Here is a 27,646-nt window from a genome sequence, read left to right as displayed (position 1 = left end):
CCTCCTAAGTGGATTGTAGTCGTAGACCACTAGGCAAATTTTTAGGGCGAGTCGGTTCCTAACGACGGGCGAGTCTTTCCAAAACCTGTTTCAGAAAAAGTAGTTAAAGACTTGCATGAAACAGCATTTTACAGGAGCTCTACAAGCTGGTGCGCAAAACGGCCAGAAAGAAATATCTGAATTTGATGTTCCTGATTGAAGAGATGACCAAATTTTTGAATACGTGGAGCAGTTTTGGAGCTCATGATATCGAGGAGTCATCATGCAACCCTCGTAGGAAGGTGTATCGTCTGGAGCAGCGGTGGTGTTTTGCAGTGTATTTCGTATGTCAGGAGAAACTGATCCTTGGGTATCAATCAAGTTAATTCTTACAATATGAATGACATAGTAGGATAGAAGGACACGGGAAGGACAAATCCAATTCGAGGATGTAGTAAAAATATTTTTATTCGTTTTATTTGCAGGTACACAATACTTCATAGCATGCATAGAGCAGTTAAGCAACTAATGATTTTACAGACAAACTCAGCATTCTGAGTAGCTGAATCGAGATTCAAAACAATTGTTTAGAAAAACTTTGATTAAAACAAAATTTATTTGAAGCAATTAAGCAAAATTTGATTCTAGAGGTATGCTCAACAACTTGAATGGCTAAGCAAACTCCAAGCGCCGGCCGTTGTGGCCGAGCGGTTCTAGGCGCTTCAGTCTGGAACCGCGCGACCGCTACGGTCGGAGGTTCGAATCCTGCCTAGGGCATGGATGTGTGTAATGTCCTTAGGTTAGTTAGGTTTAAGTAGTTCTAATATGTAGGGGACTGATGACCTCAGTTGTTAAGTCCCATAGGGCTCGTGAACAGACTCCAAGCCAATGTTTGAACAGATCTTACGTAAACATAATTTAACTAAAAAATTGTAGGTCAGTAAAACCTGAAAAAACTTCAGGTACTTGAAAAGTATATGCACGTACATCCATAATTTTCCTCAAAGTTCAGATTGGAAGGCAAGTTCCTTACCATATTAAGAACAATATATGACATGGCAACCATGAGCCGGTCCCCTTACTTGGCTTAGGTGCCAGGCTAGCCATGGAGTAACTTCCAGGAATGTTACTCAGATACGTTGGACCAAAACAATAATACAGGGAGTTCTACTAATGAACAGATTATATGGTAGCAATTGATCGAGATTTATTCCTAACCTTAACACACGAGTAACAAGAGCGCAAGACGAACATTAGCCTTGATTTAAACTAATGGTTGCAAAGAGCCGAATTAAGACTGACCTATTGTAAAGGATGTATAGCAATCCTTTCCGAAATCAGGGATAAAAATCACGCTCAAGTATCTTTAAAGAAGGGCTTCAAATAGAAGTATTTTATCTTGATGTGCCTCCAAAAGTGAATTTCAAAATATTTTCTCACGCTTGGGCAACCCTTAAGGGAGACTTACACCTTTAAATAAATGCATACAACTGAAAACAGAGGAGCTGCACAGAGCAGTCCATAAAGAGAGATAACAGTTTTTAAGATCTTAAACAAAAAAGTAAGATTACACTGACCCACTCTGAAACAGCAAGAACATTCTCTTCTAGATCCCATCTACTCCCTTTTGATACCGTTTCTCACAATCAACTATTAATCAAATTACGTACGTATGGAGTATCGTCTCAGTTGTGTGACTGGATTCGTGATTTCCTCTCAAGGAGGTCACAGTTCGTAGTGATAGACGGTAAATCACCTAGGAGAACATAAGTGATATCTGACGTTCCGCGAGGTAGTGTCATAGGCCATCTGCTGTTCCTGGTTTACATAAATGATCTAGATTTAAAAAATGTGCGTGAAAACTGCTAAAGTCATCAGTCCCTAAGCTTACAAAGTACTTAACCTAAATTATCCTAAGGACAAACACACATACCCATGCCCGAAGGAGGACTCGAACCTCCGCCGGGATCAGCCGCACAGTCCCTAACTGTAGCGCCTGAGACCGCTCGGCTAATCCCGAGCGGCAATAATCTAGATTGTTTCCAGATGAAGCTGTAAATTACTGTCTAGTATAATTTTCAGACGACCAATTCCAATTACAAAATGATCTACAGAGAATTTCTGTATGGTGCGAAAAGTGGCAATTGGCACTAAAAAAGAAAAGTGCGAGGTCATCCACTTTTGTACTAAAAGAAATCCGATACATTTTGGGTATACAACAAATCTAAGGGCTATCAATTCGACTAATACCTAGGAATTACAATTACGAGCAACTTAAATAGGAAAGACCACATAGATAATATTGTGGGGAAGGCGAAGCAAAGACTGCACTTTGCTGACAGAACACTTAGAGGGGATGCGATAAACCCATTAAAGAGACGCCTACACTACACTTGTCCGTCCTCTGCTGGAATATTACTGCGCGGTGCGTGATCCTTACCAGGTAGGATTGACGGATAAGATCGAAAAAGTGCAAAGAAGGGCAGCTCGTTTCGTGTATCGCGCGATAGGGGTGAGAGTGTCATTGATACGATACGCGAGTTGGGATGGCAGTCACTGAAACAGACGCGGTTTTCTTTGCGGCGAGATCTGTTTACGAAATTTCAATCACCAACTTTCTTATCCGAATGCAAAAATATTTTGTTGACACCCACCTATGTAGGGAGAAATGATCATAATAATAAAATAAGAGAGATCAGAGCTCGAACGAAAAGATATAGGTGTTCCTTTTTCTCACGCGCCATTCGAGAGGTGAATGGTAGGGAAGTAGTATCAAAAAGTTTGGATGAAACCTCTGCCAGGCACTCACGTGTGCATTGCAGAGTAACCATATAGATGTAGATGTAGGTCCCCCACCCCACCCCACCCATTAGGTAGGTGACAGATGTTTTAGAAATAAGGCCTACCTGGGTCAGCAAGGTCGTGGAGCATTATGGGCTCAGCCCACCAACCAGCTCACGATTTTGACCATCTTACGCATAAGTGGGACGAATTTTGGCACGATGTCCCCCAGGAGTATATTAAACAACACTATCAGTCAATGAGAAGCCGAATTACTGCTTGCATAGGGCCAGAGGTTGATGAACGCCCTGTTGACTTTTCCAATTTTTCTGAAATTATAATAACTTGTTTGTCTGTATTTGTACATCACCTCCACCGATATCAGTCCCATTCGGATAATTCCTTCATGGCACATATGCTTTTAATAGTATTAAGGTGGAAGTGTCTCTACGTCATAACAACACGATGAGTGCCCGGTTGCTTCCAGATGTGCAGGCGCAACCAACTCGTCAGCGAGTTCGCCTGATTTGACGCCACGAGACCGTTTTCCCTGGTACAAACTAAAAGATGAAGTACACGTACGAGTTCCGACAACCCAAGGAGACAAAAGAAACACGTTTTTTTTAAATTTTTCCAATTATATAGAATTTTCAGTCCCTTAAAAGTCCTCGCACCAACGTTTAAAAACGTGTATTTCGACAGTCGGAGGGAATTTAGAATACTTGGCGAAATAAATGGAATCTTAAAGAAGTGTTTATGACGACCTTTGTTGATGATTTCATTTTTCTTGCTGTAATATATGTAATTTTGCTATGTAAAAGTGTATCTTGACATCAAACACATGACGTGGTGCGGCGACCTTATTGTGTGGCGCCGAGATAAGTCGGGCGGGTTGCGTCACCGACTCGCTAGGCGCTCAGCGGGCAGTGTGGCACTATGTTTTGAAATTTTTTCGAACTGTTGGATCCTTGAGCCCCTGTTCGCGATGTACGCTCCCCGGTTACAGAGGTCAGGGATCACACTTTATTAATAATTATAGAACAAAGTAATGTCTCCAGTTACAATTACATATCAGCATGCACACCAAGTCCTTTCATCCATACATGCATTTTTCATTATTACTAACTTTTCTACACGAGCGTGTATACAATGTAAATGGCATGTTACTATAAATATAGCTAGGTCTACTTTGGGTCTTCGGATCAATATCGCAATGCCACGTCTTGTAAGCGATGACATCCCGATCGGCGAAAGATTCAAGTCCAGGAAGAGAGGCGTTTTCACAACGAACGATGGCTGGGGTAAACCAACCGCTACCAGAATTTCCATTAGCAGCGTCCAGAGTAAAATGAACCCTGCATCCACAGAAGAATATAGGTCCATTCAATATAACTGCTTAGGCTATTCCATTTCCTCCAAGTTTATTTTCGAGACTAATAATGTGGAATGTGGTTGTAGACAGGCATGGGGTGGCAGCGTTGACGATAGACACAATTTTTTATGACTCACTTCTTTCTTTTACTAATGCACGTATTTTCTGATGTGCTCTTATGTCGTTGGGCTTCGGCAGAACAAGATCATAGTTCTTACATTAGAATCAGTTTTAAATTAGTTTCTCTACTACGTATCTCAGATGTGTCAAGCTAGAGCTCTCCGTCAGCCAGGTAGGACAGTTTCGTATTACAACACTAACATCCACATCAGACAGCAGCTGGTTTACTGTCCAAAGGAGATAAATCCTAAGTTTTAAACATTACGGTTTCTCCGAAACCTAATGGGGTTTTGAAGAATAATATTCCCATGAATTGGTCTCCTTTATAACTATGATACTACCGGCAGAGATGATCGTGGGTAAATTTGAAGAACAGAAATTGATGCTAATATCGCTGTAATTAATATAGCTATGAGAAGGAACTACATGTCATTTAATGAAGACCATCTCACAATTCAGGCGGGTTAAAACTGAATTATGACAGTTTAGTTATATCACTCACACTGACTTCAAATGTTCCGTTTCAGACACTTCGGCATGTTCGCTTACAAAACTCCATTTAGACAGAAAGAGCCCAAAGTTGCAAGAATTTTCACACAATCACCTTAACACATCATGCATCCAAGTTACTAACAGGAATAACTCGTCCCTATTGTGTAATCCGTACAGCGAAGAAGGAATAAAAGTAACGGAAAAGAATAAAAACTGAAAGTATGCGATTAAATTTCAAGGTTAAAGGATATCAATGATAAGATTCGCTGATGACATTGCTATGCTCAGTGAAAGTGAAGAAGAAATAAAGGATCTCCTGAGTGGAAAAAATAGTCTAATGAACACTGATCCTAGAGTAAATGGAAGCAAAAGTAATGTGAAGTAGCAAAAAACAGTACAGCGAGAAACGTAACATCACAATTGGAGATCACGAAGTAGACAAAGTTAAGTAATTGCTTCCCACGCAGTAATGTGACCTATGATGGACGGAGCAAGAAGGACGTCAAAGAAGAGACTAGCAATGTCAGAAAAGGGTATGCCTGGCCAAGAGGAGTCTACTAGCGTCAAACGTAGGCCTTACTTTGAGGAAGCGTTGTAGTGAAACATGGACTCAGGAAAACCGGAACAGAAGAGAATCGAAACATTTGAGATGTGCTGCTAATGAAGAATTTTGATAATTAGGTGGATTGTCAAGGTAAGGAATGAGGAGATTCTCCGCAGAAACGGCGAGGAAAGGAATCTACGGAAAACACTCACAGTACAACAGCTTTCTAAACTAAACCACTTTTGCACTAATGTTTTCAGTCTAGTTCAAACACAAAAAATTCTTCATAGCCGTCTAAAATTGTGAAGCTTACTTACATCAATTTATTTTCAGTGCGTCCATTGTCTGCAGTTTTAGTTTTATTTTATTTACTTCCTGTACCAAACACAATTTTTTATAATAAATACTTCCATTCTTCGAAATTTATCTTAAGTAAATACAGTGTCATCAGTATAACGAAGGTGGGGACAGATATATTACATTATCCTTTCTGCAGTCAGATCTTTTGTGTGGTGAGTGCTAAACATTTTGGCATTTGTAGTTTTGGAGAATGCTTTATACCGTTTTGACTGGAATACACCCTCTAAATTTCTGAAAGCAAAAGAAAATTAGAGGGTGTGTTTCAGCCAACTGGGGTAAAATGACCTTGAAGGTGCAGTTGAACGGAATGGACCGTACCTTGAGGGGAGAATATAGGATGGACATCAACAAAACCCAAAGAAGTATAATGGAATGTAGTCATAGTAAATTAGACGATTGTAAGGGAGTTTAGTTACGAAATGAGACACTGAAATATGCAGATGAGTTTTGCTATTTGAGTGTTAAACTAATGCACAATAGCGAAAGTAGGGAGGATTTAAGATGAGAGGCAATGTCAATAAGCAGTTCAGACAAGAAAAGAAGAGAAAGTTTTCAATTGTGATGCTAGAGTTTGATTCTGAAGATTAGATGAGTGCATGCCAATGAGGAGGTACTGGAGAGACTTTAAATTCGTAGTATAACTTGAATAAAAAATGGGATCGGTTATTAGAACACATTGTGAGACATGAAGGACTCGTCGATTCAGTGTTGATGAGAAGTTGAGGGGAAAGGAGGGATGGGGATTGCAGAGGAAAATCAAGAGAATAGAATAGTAAGGAGATTCAAAACGTTGTAGGCTGCAATAGGCATTCGGAGATGAAGAGGCTTCTTCGGTATAGAGTAGCGTGGAGATACGCACCAAACAATATTCGGATTGACGATCACAAGAACAGTTGTAATTAACACTACACTTAATAGAAAACTCGTGAACGGGCATAACAGCTACATAAATTTCCGAGTGAAATGACAGAAAAAATTGATTTCTGTATCAACTAATCCTCCCCCCATGAACCATGGACCTTGCCGTTGGTGGGGAGGCTTGCGTGCCTTAGCGATACAGATAGCCATACCGTAGGTGCAACCACAACGGAGGGGTATCTGTGCAGAGGCCAGACAAACGTGTGGTTCCTGAACAGGGGCAGCAGCCTTATCAGTAGTTGTAAGGGCAACAGTGTGGATGATTGACTGATCTGGCCTTGTAACAATAACCAAAACGGCCTTGCTGTGCTGGTACTGCGAACGGCTGAAAGCAAGGGGAAACTACGGCCGTAATTTTTCCCGAGGGCATGCAGCTTTACTGTATGATTAAATAATGATGGCGTCCTCTTGGGTAAAATATTCCGGAGGTAAAATAGTCCCCCATTCGGATCTCCGAGCGGGGACTACTCAGGAGGACGTCGTTATCAGGAGAAAGAAAACTGCCATTCTACGGATCGGAGCGTGGAATGTCAGATCCCTTAATCGGGCAGGTAGGTTAGAAAATTTAAAAAGGGAAATGAATAGGTTAAAGATAGATATAGTGGGAATTAGTGAAGTTCGATGGCAGGAGGAACAAGACTTCTGGTCAGGTGACTACAGGGTTATAAATACAAAATCAAATAGGGGTAATGCAGGAGTAGGTTTAATAATGAATAGGAAAATAGGAATGCGAGTAAGCTACTACAAACAGCATAGTGAACGCATTATTGTGGCCAAGATAGATACGAAGCCCACACCTACTACAGTAGTACAAGTTTATATCCCAACTACCTCTGCAGATGACGAAGAAATTGAAGAAATGTATGATGAAATAAAAGAAATTATTCAGATAGTGAAGGATGACGAAAATTTAACAGTCATGGGTAACTGGAATTCGGTAGTAGGAAAAGGGAGAGAAGGAAACGAAGTAGGTTAATATGGATTGGGGCTAAGAAATGAAAGCGGAAGCCGGCTGGTAGAATTTTGCACAGAGCACAACTTAATCATAGCTAACACTTGGTTCAAGAATCATAAAAGAAGGGTGTATACATGGAACAAGCCTGGAGTTACTAAAAGGTATCAGATAGAATATATAATGGTAAGACAGAGATTTAGGAATCAGGTTATAAATTGTAAGACATTTCCAGGGGCAGATGTGGACTCTGGCCACAATCTATTGGTTATGACCTGTAGATTAAAAATGAAGAAACTGCAAAAAGGTGGGAATTTGGGGAAATGGGAGCTGGATAAACTGAAAGAACCAGAGGTTGTACAGAGTTTCAGGGGGAGCATAAGGGAACAATTGACAGGAATGGGGGAAAGAAACACAGTAGAAGATGAATGGGTAGCTTTGAGGTATGAAGTAGTGAAGCCAGCAGAGGATCAAGTAGGTAAAAAGACGAGGGCTAGTAGAAATCCTTGAGTAACAGAAGGCATATTGAATTTAATTGATGAAAGGAGAAAATATAAAAATGGAATAAATGAAGCAGGCAAAAAGGAATACAATCGTCTCAAAAATGAGATCGACAGGAAGTGAAAAATGGCTAAGCAGGGATGGCTAAAGGACAAATGTAAGGATGTAAAGGCTTATCTCACTAGAGGTAAGATAGATACTGCCAACAGGAAAATTAAAGAGACCTTTGGAGAAAAGAGAACCACTCGTATGAACATCAAGAGCTCAGATGGAAACCCAGTTCTAAGCAAAGAAGGGAAAGCAGAAAGGTGGAAGGAGTAGATAGAGGATCTATACAAGAGCGATGTGCTTGAGGACAATATTATGGAAATGGAAGAGGATGTAGATGAAGATGAAATGGGAGATACGATACTGCGCTAAGAGATTGACAGAGCACTGAAAGACCTGAGTCGAAACAAGGCTCCCGGAGTAGACAACATTCCATTGGAACTACTGACGGCCTTGGGAGAGCCAGTCCTGACAAAACTCTACCATCTGGTGAGCAAGTTGTATCAAACAGGCGAAATACCCTTAGACTTCAAGAAGAATATAATAATTCCATTCCCAAAGAAAGCAGGTGTTGACAGATGTGAAAATTACCGAACTATCAGTTTAATAAGTCACAGCTACAAAATACTAGCGCGAATTCTTTACAGGTGAATGGGAAAAATAGTAGAAGCCGACCTCGGGGAAGATCAGTTTGAATTCCGTAGAAATGTTGGAACACATGAGGCAATACTGACCCTACGACTTATCTTAGAAGCTAGATTAAGGAAAGGCAAACCTACGTTTCTAGCATTTATATACTCAGAGGAAGCTTTTGACAATGTTGACTGGAATACTCTCTTTCAAATTCTGAAGGTGGCAGGAGTAAAATACAGGGAGCGAAAAGCTATTTACAATTTGTACAGAAACCAGATGGCAGTTATAAGAGTCGAGGGACATGAAAGGGAAGCAGTGGTTGGGAAGGGAGTGAGGCAGGTTTGTAGCCTGTCCCTAATGATATTCAATCTGTATATTGATCAAGCAGTGAAGGAAACGAAAGAAAAATTCGGAGTAGGTATTAAAAACCATGGAGAAGAAATAAAAACATTGAGGTTCGCCGATGACATTGTAATTCTGTCAGAGACAGCAAAGGACTTGGAAGAGCAGTTGAACGGAATGGATAGTGTCTTGAAAGGAGTGTATAAGATGAACATCAACAAAAGCAAAACGAGGATAATGGAATGTAGTCGAATTAAGTCGAGTGATGCTGAGGGAATTAGATTAGGAAATGAGACACTTAAAGTAGTAAAGGAGTTTTGCTATTTGGGGAGCAAAATAACTGATGATGGTCGAAGTAGAGAGGATATAAAATGTAGACTGGCCATGGCAAGGAAAGCGTTTCTGAAGAAGAGAAATTTGTTAACATAGAGTATAGATTTAAGTGTCAGGATGTCATTTCTGAAAGTATTTGTATGCAGTGTAGCCATTTATGGAAGTGAAACATGGACGATAAATAATTTGGACAAGAAGAGAATAGAAGCTTTGGAAATGTGGTGCTACAGAAGAATGCTGAAGATTAGATGGGTAAATCACATAACTAATGAGGTAGTATTGAATAGGATTGGGGAGAAGAGAAGTTTGTGGCACAGCTTGTCCAGAAGAAGGGATTGGTTGGTAGGACATGTTCTGAGGCATCAAGGGATCACCAATTTAGTATTGGAGGGCACCGTGGAGGGTAAAAAGGGACCAAGGGATGAATATACTAAGCAGATTCAGAAGGATGTAGGTTGCAGTAGGTACTGGGTGGTGAAGAAGCTTGCACAGGATAGAGTAGCATGGAGAGCTGCATCAAACCAGTCTCAGGACTGAAGACCACAACAACAACAACAACACCAACTAATATTTGTGTTAGGAAAGCATTCACGTGTAACTGCCTTGTTACGCCTTCCTTCGCTAGTACACGCACAATATCTTGACTCCCTCCTGTCTGGGAATGTCATCAAATCTTTGACAAATTTCTACCTCACCTTAATTAACCTAACCTAACCTATCAAGCTTCTATCTGCGTCGAGTGGTTTAAAATCCACTAGCTTTCGGCCGAGTGCTCGTCGCCCATTGTCAAAAGGTAACTGTGTTTTGGTTGTTGCTATCGTCCTTTCACAGCCGCGCTTCCATCTGTGACATCACTGGTGCTCCTTCCAGTGCCATATAAGGTAATACTTCGTTGCACGCCCACCCTCCTTCCGAGGGGAGGTTTCTAAGCCATGCTTTGCTGCAGGCCGCTATCTTTATTAAGGCTATAAAAACAGCCTCAATTTACATCAATTCCTTCTTTTATTGCGCTATCGAGACACTATTACTCCACGTATTAGTACGGGTATTAACACTTGTTTCTTCGAATGCACTAGGTTGTACGTTTTATAGAACATGCGCTGTTACCGCCCATTTCTCTGGGCACCGAAGGCTAAAGCGTATCTCGTTTTCTACACGGTGCTCTTCCATAGCACGCATAGTCTATCTGACATAAAACTGTCGGCACGCACGCGGTATTTTATATGCTCCTGGCGTTTTGAGGCGTTGACCGTCTTTCATAGGCCTCAACAAAAACACTATCTCATATGGCATTAGAGCGAATGTCACTGACGCCACAGAACGCAGCGCGCCTGTATCAGAACGGTAAAAGTAGTCGCCACGTGACTAAAGCCGAAAATTACTCGGCCGAAGGCTCTTCGATTTTAAATCACTTGACGCGGCTGGAAGCTCGAGAGACCTTTATCAGCGTGTATCGCGTATATCGGAACCATGCATTCGTACACTTGGATTATTGTTTGCATTTTTTCTTGTAACCATTCTACAAACAAAGCTTCATTTTCCAATAAAGTAATTAATAAATAAATGGAGTCAATTTTTTTCTTTTATTAAGTACGCCATAATTCTTGACACAATGTTGATAGCTAGTTTCTTCCAATAATGAAAAGTTCTCCTATAATTCAAAAAGGCATGCAACATCATGCCCGAAGCATCTATTACAACCCATTTACTTGTTGTATCCGTGTATTATTTCTGGCTACCTGCCTATTTCGTTTCTGTGTTTGATCACCAGTACCAGATTTACTAAATAATAAGAGGGGATGGATTTGTTGAACTTATTTGTCTCGGAATGCACAACATAGTACGCAGTGTATACATGACTGACCTTCATATTGCTTTTTAAATTGGTCTAGTTAAAAAGTTCTGTTTTTCCTCTCAGTGCAGTAATGTAGGGAACTAAACAGAGGAATCTTTTTGCGAGTGCTACCCACATGAATAAGTTGTCTGCAAAAATGTGATTAACTTTCTTCAAATAATTACCTAGGCACAGTAATAGCTGAGAAGCACAGTATCCTAAGCCTCGTCTGGCCATTTCATTCTTATCTTCTCGACTTTTAGCACTTTAGCATCCCAAGACAATTGAGTCACAAAGAGTCCAGAATTTAGCTCTCCAGCGGCGTTGGTGATTGACAAATACTGTTACAAGAAAGTGTGACACTTAGTACCAACTAGGGCTTCGTCAATGCTAATATGTTAATGTGGTGTGCAATGATGTTTGAATGTATTATTGGGCACATACCGATATCGATGGCTGGTATCTGATACGTGGGTTGTAATTAGCATGACCTTGTGCTTCTCATAATTAACAAGATGATGCTTTACACAAGGTGTCCGAATCGATGAGCAAAATACATTTTGGCAAATAAAATATATGCTTGAGATGTTTTGTACTCTATTATGTAAGTATTGTACGTCTTCTGTTGAGTCGTATATTCTGTAGGCATGCTGTAAAACGTCTTACCTAAGCTATTGTGAGATTCGTCCATTTTTAATATGGGCTTATCAAAGTAGTAGCACTTTTAGACACAAACTGCTTAGCTGAGCGATTTTTTTCGGTGAAGTAACGCTGAAGTGAGAAGTTAATTCAAATATTCAGTTGCAGAAGATCCCATTGGCGGCATATGCTTTGGTCCAGGCCGCTCATTGAGTGAATGTGGTGGAAGCTGTTGCGTTCCAAGTGCCATCACTTCGGTGTACTGTGCATGTTGAATATCGTATTCTCTTTCCTTCAGTACATCGGCAATAACATCACTTTCACTCCAACCTCAAGCTATTTCGACTAATTCACGAATTTCATCGCCAGGAAGAACTCTACCTGCGCCAGCGTTGGAATAATTAAAACAGAAGCCGATAACGTAAGTAAAGTGAAAACAAGAACACAAAGAAAAATAGCACAAAAACTGTATTATATCACAATATTGCTGTTAGACAACAGTAAACACAATTAGGCGCACATTTTTCTTCGACAACTTAAACAATGGGATCCATCCACTGGACTTCATATGAGGCTAACATATTTCAGAAAACCAGCGGCAGAGATGTTCGTACATGAATCGGTCCATTGTGTGTTGAAAATACGACAGCTTAATTTGGTGTTTGCTACAAATAAAATAAACTATCAACAAATCCTCAACCTGAATGCCGATCGCATAGAGAAAAACCTGTGAATTACTTTAAACTCCAATTGAGATCAACGTAAAATTCCATGGAAATTCTTATGTACTCCTTACACAAGTAGACTGGCAGAACAAAAAGTTTCAAACATCTTCGTTGATATGTTTGAGGAGAGAGGATATTAATAAATTCGTCAAATGACAATACTCTAACTAAGGCAATTATTATCTAGCACTCTACTCATTTTCAGGAAATAACTGAAAGGTGTCCTCTCTAAACATTCGCAGATTCGTAGGAAAATCATCCAGTGCAACTCATAAGAACCAAAACGTTATTTAGAAAATCTCTTAAGGAGAGCGTGAAATAATATTTGTTTTCTCTTATACGTGCCGTGTCTCCAACTTAAACGTTCAATCGGTACGATATTTAACAAACACGCCAGATTTGCAGTTCAGTCGTATTGGCGAATAACATCATTTTATCAGATACGAAACAATCAACCGAAAGTTGCAATTCAGTTGAAATCCCGGCACATGTCTAAAGTAATGGCCCAAAAACTCGATGCAGGGGTTTTTGTATCACGTTACTTACCTCTTTAAGCTTAATGCTATTTCCACGTGTGTTTCATGTCCTACAAACATTAGAATATTCCAGTGCAGAAGTGCAGCAAGCACGTTAAATAACGATCGAGCTAACCTCCTCCGTGCATGTCAAATAGATTCTGCTAAGTAACACACGGGCAGTCACGCAGTGCAGTGGGACATAAATTTACATTTCCCGATTCACGGGTTTATTAATTGTTTCATGAAGGAAGTGAGAGGTTTCCATTATTTACTTCAAATGATGGCCTACGTTTGTTTATATTATATAACTTGGACATAACTAGGTGGCAAACAACGTGAATAAATTACACTGTAATAGCGAAGCATTATCCGATTATTAAAAATTTAACAGAACTGCGGTACTTTCTACCAGCTACGTTCATAAGCTTCCCGAAGAACGAGGGAGCTGCAGAATCGTTCAGAAGGTCTTTTCACTCATATCGGAAACAAAACACAGGCGCGAGTAGTTAAGAGCTGCTTGGAAATCTAAAAGCCAGTTACCACTGAGATGGCCGACGGGTGGGAAGAAGATCTGGAGAAGGCTCTGACCTGGACTGAAAGCGGTCAGTCCGTCCTCAAGCTGAACATCCGCCACCTGTGGCTGTTCGGCCTCTGGCCACTGTACGAGTCCAGCGCATTCCAACTGTACACAGTCTATGTTTACATTCTAGCCCTGTGGAACGTCACAGAGTGCTTGCTGACCGTTTACTTCGCATGGGGATACATGGACGAAGTGACCCTGGTGATCATGTCAACCGCCTCCCACTTGAACGGCCTGATCAAGATGATGTTCTTCCACTACGACAGACGGCGCTATAATGCGCTGACTCGCCGCGTGGCCTCTCTGCTCTCGGTCCAGAGCGACGTCTGCGGCAGGGAGTCTCCAATGGCGGCCATCGTGGACAGCTCTCAGAGGCACGCCTTCCGCCTCACGCTGTCGCTGTTGCTCTTCATGTTCGCCCAGTGCTTCGTGTGGTTCCCCATGCCGCTGTACACACACCCAGAGACGAGGCGCCTGCCCTTCGCTCAGCACGCCTGGGACAATAACTCCAACCTGTACGGCCTCTCGTACTTCGCCCAGTGCGCGGCGGGATTGTGGACGACGCAGATAAGCTTCGGCTTGGACTGTCTCTTCGCGTCGGCCATGATCCTGGTGACTGCGCAACTGGATATTCTCGCAGGGCGTATTCTGGCCCTGAAGTATGATACCTACAAGGAAAAAGTCGAACATTCTGAGAAGAGGCCAATGGCGAAATTCGGTGATAAAATGTACAATGATTTGTGCCTTTGTGTCGAAAGTCATCAAAAAATTCTTAGGTACGTAATGCAACACTTTCTTGCTTCAGATTTGTAATGTGGAGACACGTACTATACGACGAACTGTACGATACGTTAGAGTGGAGTCTTATACTAATAACAGTATGTCAACGGATGAATATTTCCCTGTTTGTTAGGAACAGGTACATTTTTATCATCCGGGATACTAATACCATTATTACATTTTAACGGACATTTTCTAAACTTCTTTGAAGTTTCTCTTTTCAACAGTTGCACAGAAGTCTTCGCTGAAGTAGATGAATAATTGTTTAACTAATAACGAAGCCAGATTTCTTAGGCTGCCAATACATCGTGTTTGCATAAACGTGAATACAAAGCTAGGTTTTGAACCTCTCATTTACCTCATCTCCCCGCTTTTTTAATTTGTGATATTGGATGTATTTTGTTCGTTAACCATTACGAACGTATAAAATAAAATGTCACGTCTATGTCTCTCACGATGACCTCTGTAATGACGTTTAACGAAAAGAAAATAATCGTTCTATTTAACGAAACTTAACTAGATTTAATATACACATCACTTAGGAAGTAAACCAGGTACAGGAAAAAAAACTCCATTCGTGTAAAATGTTGTTTAGATACTGTAAACATTTTGTCCGTATTATGTAGGGTGATTTTTTTCACCGTGTAACTCTAGGGATTGATCCATGAGAGGATACGAAACAAAAAAAGTCTAAAGAACTTCCTATGTCCGGAAAGACATGGTTTCACGTCAGAGACCATTTATTCAATCATACATTGTTACACAGACTGCGGTCTAATATGCGCTATACCACGCAGCCAGAGTTACAGTATGTGTTGAAAATGGTTTCTATGTGGCTCAAAGGATGAGTGTACGCGCCTTAGCGTGTTGTGTCCCTAAAGCTTACATCGGCCAAGCTGTATCCGAACAATGTTAAAGACAGCATAAATACGTTGTTCCAGTGTCTCCACATATGAAACGGGCTGTACATAAAAGGTACTTGTGAGATGGCCCCATAACCAGAAATCACACAGGTTGAGGTCCGGTGAACGAGTAGGCCATGCAACTGGACCTCCTCGTCCGATCCATCAACCAGGGAAGACATTACTGAGATGCGTCCAACGTTAATGGCTTAGTAGGCTGCAGCACCATCATGTAGCAGCCACATAAGCCTACGAATCATCACTGGAACTTCTTCCAGCAGAGGAGGCAAAATTACTCGCAAGAAACGCCGATAGTTCCGGCCTGTTAGGAAACGGAACGAAGACTGGTCCCAAAATACGATCGCCATTATCCAGGCCCATACATTTCGGCTGCACCGATGCTGATTATTCGCTGTCACCATACCATGCGGGTTCTGCATACTATCCCACAGATGACTGTTATGAAAGTTGAAAATACAGTTGAAGATACCATTGAAGATACCACTCGGCGTAAAAGTGGCCCCATCTGTAAATAGGATGGATGACAAATCCTAGAATCATGTTTGCCTCGTGAAGAAACCAACGACACAACTGCTCCCGATGTGGGAAGTCTGTTGCTAGTAAGTCCTGCACATTCTATAAGTGATAAGGGTGACAACATTTGCCATGAAGAATATTCAACACGGTCGTCTGGCTTACGCTGTACTGGCGGGCCAACTGCCTGGTGTGTTAATCACATTTTCCTCCGCCTGGTGTCACAACCTTTCGGGTACGTTCTTCATGATTTCCTGAAAAGACACTCTCTTACAAAAGGCGAAACACTATAGCAAACATTGAATGTTATGATGGTTGTCGGCGGGGATAAGTTTCCTGATACATTCTTGCTGTCCGCCGCCCATTGCCATTGGCCTTTCTGTAAGCAAACTCCGTGTTGGCAAGCTCTCGATTCGATTACGGGACCATTGTGCACAACACTGAATCACTTCCACTACAAGATGAGTTAGAAAGAGAAGGGAATCGCACACAACATTACCAGTTACTATGGCAGGAGAGCGCGCTAGGGGTTTGCCGTATGAGGAACAGTACCATCCTAAACCATGCGTACTGTAACTCTGGTTGCGTGCTACGATGTATATTAGACCACACTCTCTGTAATAAAACATGATTGAATAAATGTCCTCTAGCATGGAAACCATGCATTTCCGGACGTAAGTTCGTTAGACATTTTTTGTCCCGTATCCTCTCATCGATTAATTCCTAAAGTGTGTACACGGAGATAAAAATATCGACCTGTACGACAGATGTTGAGCACAGTTCGTGGCGCCTTTTATTTTACAGCTGATTCAATTCCATTACAGCTAGACACTATTTGTAGCCTCGAGTGTTCTGTTCCATAATAAACATTTGTAGTTGAAACCGTTATTTATTTCTATGACCCAGTCCCTGTCTCAAATGTTATGACATGAAGACAAGTTTATTGACCAAGCTGCAGGACACAAAGTTGTGTTTTGTGTTGGTCATTGTCTACAGAGAAGCAGTGGGAATATCTTTCGGTAACACCCGTGTGAATCTTCATACCCTGTTAAATACTTTTACCACAATTTATGATATTTTCTCATTCAAAATTTGCTTTTCTGTGTTAGTGACCATATTTATCAGTTCACTAGAGAACATATGTCAGTCCGTTTACATTTCAGCTGTTGATAAATTCGGCCATGATTCTTAAACCGAATCTATTGCTGCATTTGCCGCCCACCTCTTTCTCACTGGGATTATATCCGTTGCTAATGAGCTAGTTGCCATTGGGAAATTAAGTTATAATCTTCGAATATTTCCGCTGTTGCCAGTGCGTTTACGACTTCGTTTGGAGCGACAGCGGTCACTCTTTTGCTCGTATTTTTTAAAGGATGTTCAGTAGTTACCAACTCGCTCGGAATGACAATGAGTTCATGATCGTTATGGAGAAGGTAGGTCATTTTTTTTCATCGACCTCGAATGCAGATGATTCAGTCGATCATGTCAAGATTTCCCATTGGATAATGGTTGAAAGAAACAGCTACTGAATTGAACATCTTATCTTTCCGGTACTAACACAGCAATAGATGAGCTAATAAGTCATCACTTGCCTATTTGGGCCACCATGTGCGGAAATAACAGATTACGCCATAACAATAACACACTGTACTCCAAAATGTTGCATTTATTCTACTACATTTTTGGCGATCTGTTTTCATAGATAAGCTACATTCCAACAAAAAGATACTTGATAGTTCGCTGATTAGTGAATAAGAATAAGAGTAGCATTCTGCTTGCAGCGCAACAACAGCTTTCTTCTCTTCTGTTACAGTTTCGTCAATCAACTGCAGGACACAATGAGCCCTATCGCCATGTCGGAGTTCTTTTTCAGCGTTCTTGTCATATGTTTAGGACTATTTCAAGCAACATTCGTAAGTTAATTAAAATACGTCCTTAAAGTATTAGTGATATACATTAAAAGCTAATGAATTCAGAGGTATTTACTAACTGATTTAGTTAGCCTACAACATATGGTGGTGAATGATGATGATATTAGATATATCTTTTGTGTGACGTTACTTAATAGCAAGAAAGAATCGATAATAGAAAAGCTTGTCAAAGAAACACCAGATGTTTTTTTCGGAACTTTTATTTTGTTATTGCAGCATAGGTGTTATAATATGAACACAAAGCGAATTCGGTGTTTCAGATAAATGTGGGAAATACTTGTTGATTACAGACACCTCTTAGTCAAATTTTTCACCCCTGACTAAATATTAGGTGTTTGCATAGAACGATACTGTGGCACGAACGGAAGACACGAGCAGAACTTTGCAAAAAGTGATCAGATCAGCTCAAGAGCCAGGAGTTATGGGACAAGATAGGCAGTTTTGGATTGTATTTCAGAAACCTTCAAAAATGATTTCATCACCAGGAAATGACTCGGTTACGATAATTATTGTGGTGCAGGTGCTGTGTGACTGTATTATGTTAAGGTTACTGATTGAGGCAAGCGTTATCAGTCCCACCTAATCACAACAGCCTCGGTCCACACTCAGCTGACGGCTACACGGGTAGGGGAGGCTGTGTGTCGTGGACTGGGCGGTTTTGTAGGTTAGAAAGCCTCGGGAAAGTACGGGGTGGGCTGCAATCTCAAAGGGTGCATGGCAAATACAGGACGTGCTTGGATCAAGGAACAGTCGGAACTGTAGTTGTAAATTGTTGTAGTTGTGCTGGGAAAGTCCCTGAGATTCAAGCGCTAATAGAAAGCACAGAGGCTGAAATCGTTATAGCTACAGAAAGCTGGCAAAAGCCTGAAATAAGTTCTACAGAAATTTTTACGAAGTCTCAGGCGGTGTTCAGGAAAGACAGATTAGGCAGAATTGGTGGTGGAGTGTTTGTGTCTGTCAGTAGTGGTTTATCGTTTAGTGAAGTCGAAGTAGATACTCCGTGCGAATTGGTATGAGTGGAGGTTAAACTTAACAGCCGAACTAAGTTAATAATTGGCTCCTTCTATCGACCCCCAGACTCCAATGATATAGTTGCTGAACAGTTAAGAGAAAATTTGAGTCTCTTAACAAATAAATACCCCCTCATACGTTTATAGCTGGTGGGGACTTCAACCTTCCCTCGATATGTTGGCAAAAATACTTGTTCAAAACCGGTGGTAGGCAGAAAATATCTTCCGAGATTGTCCTAAATGCTTTCTCCAAAAATTATTTCGAGCAGTTAGTCAACGAACTCGCGCGAATTGTAAATGGTTTCGAAAACACACTTGACCTCTTAGCCACAAACAATCCAGAGCTGATCGAGAGCATCACGACTGATACAGGAATTAGTGATCACAAGGTCGTTGCAGCCAGGCTCAATACCGTTTCTTCCAAATCCACCAGAAACAAACGAAAAATAATTTTATTTAAAAAAGTGGATAAAGTGTCACTAGAAGCCTTCCTAAGAGACAATCTCCATTCCTTCCGAACTGCCTATGCAAATGTAGACGAGATGTGGCTCAAATTCAAGGATATAGTAGCAACAGCAATTGAGAGATTCGTACCTCATAAATTGGTAAGAGGTGGAACTGATCCCCCGTGGTACACAAAACAAGTCCGAACGCTGTTGCAGAGGCAATGGTAAAAGCATGAGAAGTTCAGAAGAACGCGAAATCCCGAAGATTCGCTAAATTTTACAGACGTGTGAAATTTGGCACTGACTTCAATGCGAGATGCCTTTAATAGGTTCCACAACGAAACATTGTCTTAAAATTTGGTAGAAAATCCGAATATAAAGTACACAAGCGGCAAGACACAGTCAATACCTTCGCTGCGCAGTGGCGATGGTACTGTTACCGACGACTATGCCGCTAAAGCGGAGTTATTGAACGTAGTTTTCCGAAATTCCTTCACCAGGGAAGACGAATGGAATATTCCACAATTTGAAACACGAACAGCTGCTAGCATGAGTTTCTTAGAAGTAGATACCTTAGGGGTTGCGAAGCAACTCAAATCGCTTGATACGGGCAAGTCTTCAGGTCCAGATTGTATACCGATTAGCTTCCTTTCAGATTACGCTGATACAATAGCTCCCTACTTAGCAATAATATACAACCGCTCGCTCACCGATAGATCTGTACCTACAGATTGGAAAATTGCTCAGATCGCACCAGTGCTTAAGAAGGGTAGTAGGAGTAATCCATCGAACTACAGACCTATATCATTGACGTCGGTTTGCAGTAGGGTTTTGGAACATATACTGAATTCAAACATTATGAATCACCTCGAAGGGAACGATCTATTGATACGTAATCAGCATGGTTTCAGAAAACATCGTTCTTGTGCAAAGTAATGGCCGCTATCGACAGGGGATCTCAATTTGATTCCGTATTTCTCAATTTGCGGAAAGCTTTTGACACCGTTCCTCGCACGCGACTTCTAATCAAGCTGCGGGCCTATGGTGTATCGTCTCAGTTGTGCGACTGGATTCGTGATTTCCCATCAGGAAGGTCGCAGTTCGTAGTAATAGACGGCAAATCATCGAGTAAAACTGAAGTGATATCAGGTGTTCCCCAGGGAGGCATCCTGGGTCCTCTGCCGTTCCTGATCTATGTAAATGACCTGGGTGACAATCTCAGCAGTTCTCTTAGGTTGTTCGCAGATGGTGCTGTAATTTAGCGTCTAGTAAGGTCATCCGAAGATCAGTATCAGTTGCAAAGCGATTTAGGAAAGATTGCTGTATGGTGTGGCAGGTGGCAGTTGACGCAAAATAACGAAAAGTGTGAGGTGATCCACATGAGTTCCAAAAGAAATCCTTTGGAATTCGATTACTCGATAAATAGTACAATTCTCAAGGCTGTCGATTCAACTAAGTACTTGGGTGTTAAAATTACGAACAACTTCAGTTGGAAAGACCACATAGATAATATTGTGGGGAAGGCGAGCCAAAGGTTGCGTTTCATTGGCAGGACACTTAGAAGATGCAACGAGTCCACGAAAGAGACAGCTTACACTACACTCGTTCGTCCTCGGTTAGGATATTGCTGCGCGGTGTGGGATCCTTACCAGGTGGGATTGACGGAGGGCATCGAAAGGGTGCAAAAAAGGGCAGCTCGTTTTGTATTATCACGTAATAGGCGAGAGAGTGTGGCAGATATGATACGCGAATTGGGTTGGAAGTCATTAAAGCAAAGACGTTTTTCATCGCGGCGAGATCTATTTACGAAATTTCAATCACCAACTTTCTCTTCCGAATGCGAAAATATTTTGTTGAGTCCAACCAACATAGGTAGGAATGATCATCAAAATAAAACGAGAGAAATCAGAGCTCGAACAGAAAGGTTTAGGTGTTCGTTTTTCCCGCGCGATGTTCGGGAGTGGAATGGTAGAGAGATAGTATGATTGTGATTCGATGAACCCTCTGCCAAGCACTTAAATATAAATTGTAGTCATGTAGATGTAGATGTACTGTTATGCTGTCAGCATGTTTCCTAACATTTTGCCTAATCATACAGAAAGATAATACAGAAGGTGACACAAATACAAGTCTCGTCTGTCAGAAAAAAGGTAACGTCTGCAGTCCGTGGTCTAGGGGCTAGCGTTGCTGTCTGTAGATCAGGGGGCCCGGGTTCCATTCCCGACCGGGTTGGGGATTTTCTTTGCCCGGACGCTCGGTTTATGCGTTGCCATCATCATCACAATCATTCGTGACAGTTGTTAGACCGGACTGTGTACAAACATTGGACTGTGTAAAAACTGAGACTTTCTCCGGGTGCTAATGACCCCACAGCTAAGTGCCCCACAGACCGAACATAAACTCAGAAGGAAGACAAAGTACGATAAAAATGTATTTGCTTGAGAAACGTAATACGATAAAGGTGAAAGATCTTTACACAATATTACAAATGGAAGATTTCTAACAACCAGACAATTGCTTCATTGCCCACACCTTCTGATCTTCTCGGAATGTTTTGGGTGTACTCAGTTACTTTGTTTTTGATGTAATGATACGTTTTAAATGACTATAGCCGTACCGTTGACAGTTACAGTCTATGAAATTTACCACTGTCCTGTATCTTTGTCGATTTCAAGGGTGCAAAATGTTCTGTTGGTGTGACAAGTGTCAAGTTCGTGAGGATGCGCCTTACATCGTATTGTTCCTTTCTGCATAAATTGTTGATCTCAGTTCACGAAAACAGTTGCTGATGCTGACATGTCTGTGGTAACACAATAAACCTTTCAGTTCGAGACTGATTACCAGGCATTGAGCATAGTGCTATACAGGCTAGTAAGATCAGGCGAATAACTCTGTGGGCTACCAGAATACTGACAATGTTTGAGGCTGTGCACTTTAAGGGCACCGAAAATCGAGTTGCCGATGGTCTTAGTACGCTGGTTAACTAGCAAAATGCTGCAAAAAATGAAATGCTACAAAGCAAACCATCTCAACCTTACACTATGTGGTCAAAATATCCGGGCACCTGGATGAAAATGACTTACAAGTTCGTGTCGCCTTCCATCGGTATTACTGGAATTCAGTAAGGTGTTAGTCCACCCTAAGCCTTGATGACAGCTTCCACTCTCGTAGGCATACGTTCGGGCACATGCTGGAAGGTTTCTTGGGGAATGACAGCCCATTCTTCACAAAGTTCTGCACTGAGAAGAGGCACCGATGTCGGTCGATGAGGCCTGGCACGAAGTCGGCGTTCCCAAACATGCCATCGGTGCTCTACAGAATACAGGTCAGGACTCTGGGCAGGCCAGTCTAATACAGGGATGTTATTGTCATGTAACCACTCCGCCACAGGCCGTACATTATGAATAGATGCCCTATCGTGTTGATAGATTCAGTCGCCATTCCCGAATTGATTTTCAACAATGGGAAGCGAGGAGGTGCTTAAAACATCAATGTGGGCCTGCACTGTGATAGTGTCATGCAAAACAATAAGATTTTCTTGAAAAATTCGACCACACTATAGAACCACTGGTTCCGAGTTTTACTGTTCGCACTAGACTCTCTGGCAGATGACTTTCACCGGGAATTCGTCATACCTAGACCCTCCTATCGGATCGCCACATTCGCTACCGTGATTCGTCACTCCACACAACGTTTTTCCACTGTTCAGTCGTCCAATGTTTACGCTCCTCATACCACACACAATTACGGGCTTGATGTGTGGCTTACTAGCAGCCGCTCGACCATGATATCCAAGTTTCTTCTCCTCCCGCCTAACTGTCATAGTACTTGCAGTGGATCCTGGTGCAGATTGGAATTCCTGTGTGATGGTCTTGATTGATATCTGCATATTACACATTACGACCCTCTTCAAGAGTCGGCGGTCTCTCTCAGTCAATAGACGAGGTTGGCCTTTACGCTTTTGTGGTGTACGTGTCCCTTCACGTTTCCACTTCACTATCACATCGGAAATAGTGGACCTATGGATGTTTAGGAGTGTGGAAATCTCGCGTACAAACGTATGACACAAGTGACGCCCAATCACCTGGCCACGTTCGAAGACCGTGAGTTCCGAGGAGCGCCCCATTCTGCTCTCTCACAATGTCTAATGACTACTGAGGTCGCTTATATGGAGTACCTGTCAGCAGATGGCAGCGCAATACACCTAATATGAAAAACGTACGTTTCTTGGGGGTGTCCGGATACTTTTGATCACATAGTGTAGGAAGTTAAAGTTGTCCACCACTGTATAAAGATTTTAGGCAGCGTCAAAACCAAGATTTACTCATTACGGCCTTTAAGGATCTACTAAATAGAGGAGAGTTTGTAACCCCATATTAACTTAAGGAAAGGAGATTAGTGTTTAACGTCCCGTCGACAACGAGGTCATTAGAGCACAAGCTCTGGTTTGGGAAGGACGAAGAAGGGAATCGGCCGTACCCTTTAAAAGGAACCGACCCGGAATTTGCGTGAAGCGATTTAGGGAAATCACAGGAAACCCAAATTTGAATGACGGACGCTGTTAATTTAAGGAATGAGTGTTTTGCTGCAATGCAGAAGTTGATGGAAAGTCAAAAGTCGTGCTAATTTCGTAATTATATACAATTTCTCATGAATGTCTGGTGTTTCGGTATCTTGGTTATTTAAGAAACCCGTAAGTAATTTGTAGGAATTTTATTTTTTCAAGAAACGTCAAGGGCAGAGCGAGGAATTGTCAAGTTTGTGCTGTGCGAAGCCAGTGCAAAACACAAAGATCAGTTTCCTGGTATCGTTGGAAGCCACGTGTACTTTATAGTACCATTGTGTAGAACTCACAGTTTTAACAAATACATTTTGATCTTTGTCGACCCGTTTTCCAGATCGACTGCACTGTTCCTCACTAGGGGTGCCACCGCACAAGCAACGATGCGATGTTTCCAACAAATATTTTATCTATGATTGGGGCTAGTAAGACTATCGTCAGTGATAATGCAACATCCTGCTGTTCGCATTCTGTCAGGAAGTTTTTAATAATTTTGGCCATTAACCACGTTACAACCACTTCCTGCCGGTCAAACCCATGTCAGTTAACCAGAACACTCACCCCACGTTGATCACTTATCAGCAGGATAGTTAACGTAATTGGCATCAGCCGTAGCACTGGCTCTTGTTTACCTTTTAACACAGCCACGCATAAGTCCTGCTCAGTTTGTTTTATTTTTATAGTCAATTGACCATCAGTAATCTTTGTGACACAGAGGATTTGCTGCCGTATCGGATTAGAACTGAAAAACTGCACAATAGTGGAAGGCAGCTAGGGCTAGCTTCCGTAGAGCGCATCGACAGCTAGCTAAGAAATACAGTTCGGGGCTCAGGTAAATCCAAATCGTGTAAGAGTCGTGGTGTTCATCGAGAATTCTCAAGCTACGAGTAGAGCTGTCCACAAGGTCACGTAGAAGCTGCTACAGTGGTTGAAGAGACCGTTTCGTCTAACCAGTTTCTCGACACCTGTCACGCTTCCGTTGGTTAGAGTAAAGCAAGGTGATGTAATTATTAGGTCCCATAAGTTACAACTGAAAATGGGTGCTGCTGGTCGGGGTATGTGAATCAGTAAATTCGAGAGTCCTTGACTATTGTGGCATCGTAAATAGAGAGGGGGACTTTGAGCCATATGGCTCTCCCCGCGAGTTTTTCTTTCACCTTTGGTAATGGTGGCCTACGTGTAATTTAAACTTGCGTGCCGGGTAATCGGGTAATGCTATCTGGCGTTGGCGAATGGAGTGCCGGTGGTGTCCCGCCAGTGTCTAGTGACTCGGACAGAGCCTTCAAGGTAGAGTGTGTGATGGGCCATGGACATGTTCAGAGATACTACAAGGGGTTTTTTGTTTTACATGAATCGGTGGTGTCTGTTCTTTCTTTACAAGAACAGATACCACGTAATCATAAAATTGATTCCCCATGATGGGCAATTAAACCACAACGTTCAGCAGAGATGCTCATTAACGTTCGATCTCCAACAGTAATCTGAAAGAATCGAGCTCAGATGGCATGGATGAGAACTACAAACAGGAGACGTCTGTGGGAGTGTGAGTCGGGTGGGCAGCTTGCCGAGATGTCCACCCATTTTCAGCTAACACTGTGTTAGCAAAATAGTCCAAGTTCGAATCCCAATCCAGCACACATTTTTACTCGTCCTCGCTGATACTACACAAAGTGATACAGCTGATATCATTAGTTACTTCCACTTCCTTTGCTTCCTTCCCCATCCCCCTTAAATTTATATTTTTTTTTTTTTTCATTCTGAGGAGTTGTGTAGTTAAAGATCAAGGTTTATCTTGATTAGCTTCCGGTCACTGACGTTTGCCGGTTAGAGATGTGTTTTTCCTCTGGTGTTAGTCGTTCTCAGGGGAATAGACGCAGGAACTAAGAATTTACCTGTCTTTTTGTTGTTGTATCTGGATACTTTTCTTTGAGAACAATTCATCGTCGTTTGTTAAGCTGCGGTTAGAGTTGTTCAACCGCCTTTAATGGCAGTGTCTCACTCCATGGACCAGGGCGCGTTCCGGACCTCTGTGAGCACCCTCGACCTCTTTGACAAGGCCTTTGGCGCAACGAGAATGACTCTTTATACCGAAAGCCGTCGGTCGCAATTACTCATGATTTGTATTCAGATTTACTAAATGGCTGACAAGGAGACGGCACGACCGTGGGTTCGGGTATTTGTCCGAAATTTTGTGTGGTGAAAGAGGACCCCTAACACCTCACGTGATTGAAATATTAGGACGCACTACCCGGAAAATCCCGGAAAAAATCGATCCAAAGTTTCTTAGGTGTCGTATGAGTATAAAATGTTGATCCATTGCAGAGCCGCCGTCTGGCCTAGATGTTTAGGGCTCGGATTCTTACATATGAGGTCTCGAGTTCGATTCCTCCTCCAGCACTTTTTTTTCCTCCTGTTTCATTTTCTTTTGTTATTCCAATAATTTTTCAGATATTTTCTCAAACCTACATTAGTTTTAAAACATTATTTTAGCTCAAGAACGTAAAGTTTTTCATTCACTGAAAAATATTCGTGCTCGTTGTTCTGTTTCGTTTTATGGGGTTTAAGGTTTAAAGGGGCTTTGTAAGGGTCCCCTTGGGATTATAACGGTCATCTGCGCATAGGACTGTGCGCGTGCCGTGAACGGCAGTTTGCTTTTCGATTTCGTCGTCAACAGACGTGCCTGTTTCAAATGTCAACGTGTTATCCCGATCCGAGGTTAAACAGGTCGACTGAAGAAGTTACTGGCTCATCTGGAATATGAGAAGAAATTCCTGAAGAATCCATTCATAGTGACCTATCAAAATTACCATTGAAGGACGCAGTGGTGTATTATGGAAAGCTGTTGCCGGAAAATTATTTAATTGCATCGAGATCTTCGGAAGAAATCTCTCGCGATGCTATGTTATTGGCCAGAGAACTTTATAATTATATACTGGAACTTTTGAGTGAAAAAATATTCGTAACTGAAGAGGAGTTAATTCACGCTCATGAGGATTGCGAAGAATGTGAGGAGAACGACGAACAGTTCGAAGTGTCACAAAGTGAGTCCTCTCCAGACGAATATAAACCGTCACCGAAAAGATTTAAAAGTGACATGTTTCCCATTGCCTACAAAGTCAAAGTCGTGAATATTGCTAAAGCGCACCCCACATGGTCCATGGCGACATTGCAAAAAAAAAAAAAAAAGGATGCCGCCAATTGAAGAGAAAAGAATATCTTTCACAATGGGGGAAAGATATTAAAAGTGGTGGTACGCAAATGGATAAATTTGAGGCGATAGATTCGTGGACCTACGACCGTTTTGTGGAAATAAGACAGCAATATCAGCAAGTCACGACAAGAAATTTACAGCAATGGGCATTGGCTGCGGCTGCAGAATTCGTCGATTTCAAATTCAATGCGTCTGATCGATGGGTCACGGCATTTAAACAGAAGCACAGAATTTCACTACGCAAGATCACGAAACTGGTTCCGAAAAAGGAAGCGGCGTCAATGGAGGACATCCAGGCGTCTGCGGAGACCTTTCGTCGGCAGACGTGCCGTTGAATCCCTCAATACCATAAGGATTATGTGGTAAATAATGACCAAACAGGTAAATACGTGTTTTCTGCGTACAAAATGTTTTTACCGATTTAAAATATATGAATTCAGATTTAATTATAGAAAAAGATATTTACATACACATTCGAATATTGTTTAATATTAAAAATACTATTGTTTCAGGATGCCAATATCAATCTGTTTTCAACAGGACTCTCACTGAAAAAGGGAGTAAAGCAGTTTTCGTGAAAAAGTCGGATTTGAATAAAGT

The 27,646-nt window shown here is 41.7% G+C and overlaps 1 protein-coding gene across 1 annotated transcript in view; it reads left to right on the top strand.

Annotated features, from left to right (window-relative positions):
- Positions 1-13,638: 13,638 nt before the first annotated feature.
- LOC124545813 (odorant receptor Or2-like) overlaps positions 13,639-27,646 on the top strand; it is a 51,401-nt gene continuing 37,393 nt past the window's right edge. Inside the window, exons 1-2 of the mRNA XM_047124760.1 lie at positions 13,639-14,447; positions 17,701-17,800. Coding sequence (XP_046980716.1) covers positions 13,639-14,447; positions 17,701-17,800 — 909 coding nt within the window. The remainder of the gene's footprint in view (positions 14,448-17,700; positions 17,801-27,646) is intronic.

The sequence above is a fragment of the Schistocerca americana genome, chromosome 8 (assembly GCF_021461395.2).
Source record: "Schistocerca americana isolate TAMUIC-IGC-003095 chromosome 8, iqSchAmer2.1, whole genome shotgun sequence".
In the NCBI taxonomy this organism is placed as follows: domain Eukaryota; kingdom Metazoa; phylum Arthropoda; class Insecta; order Orthoptera; family Acrididae; genus Schistocerca; species Schistocerca americana.
This window is presented reverse-complemented; position numbering and strand designations above follow the sequence as displayed.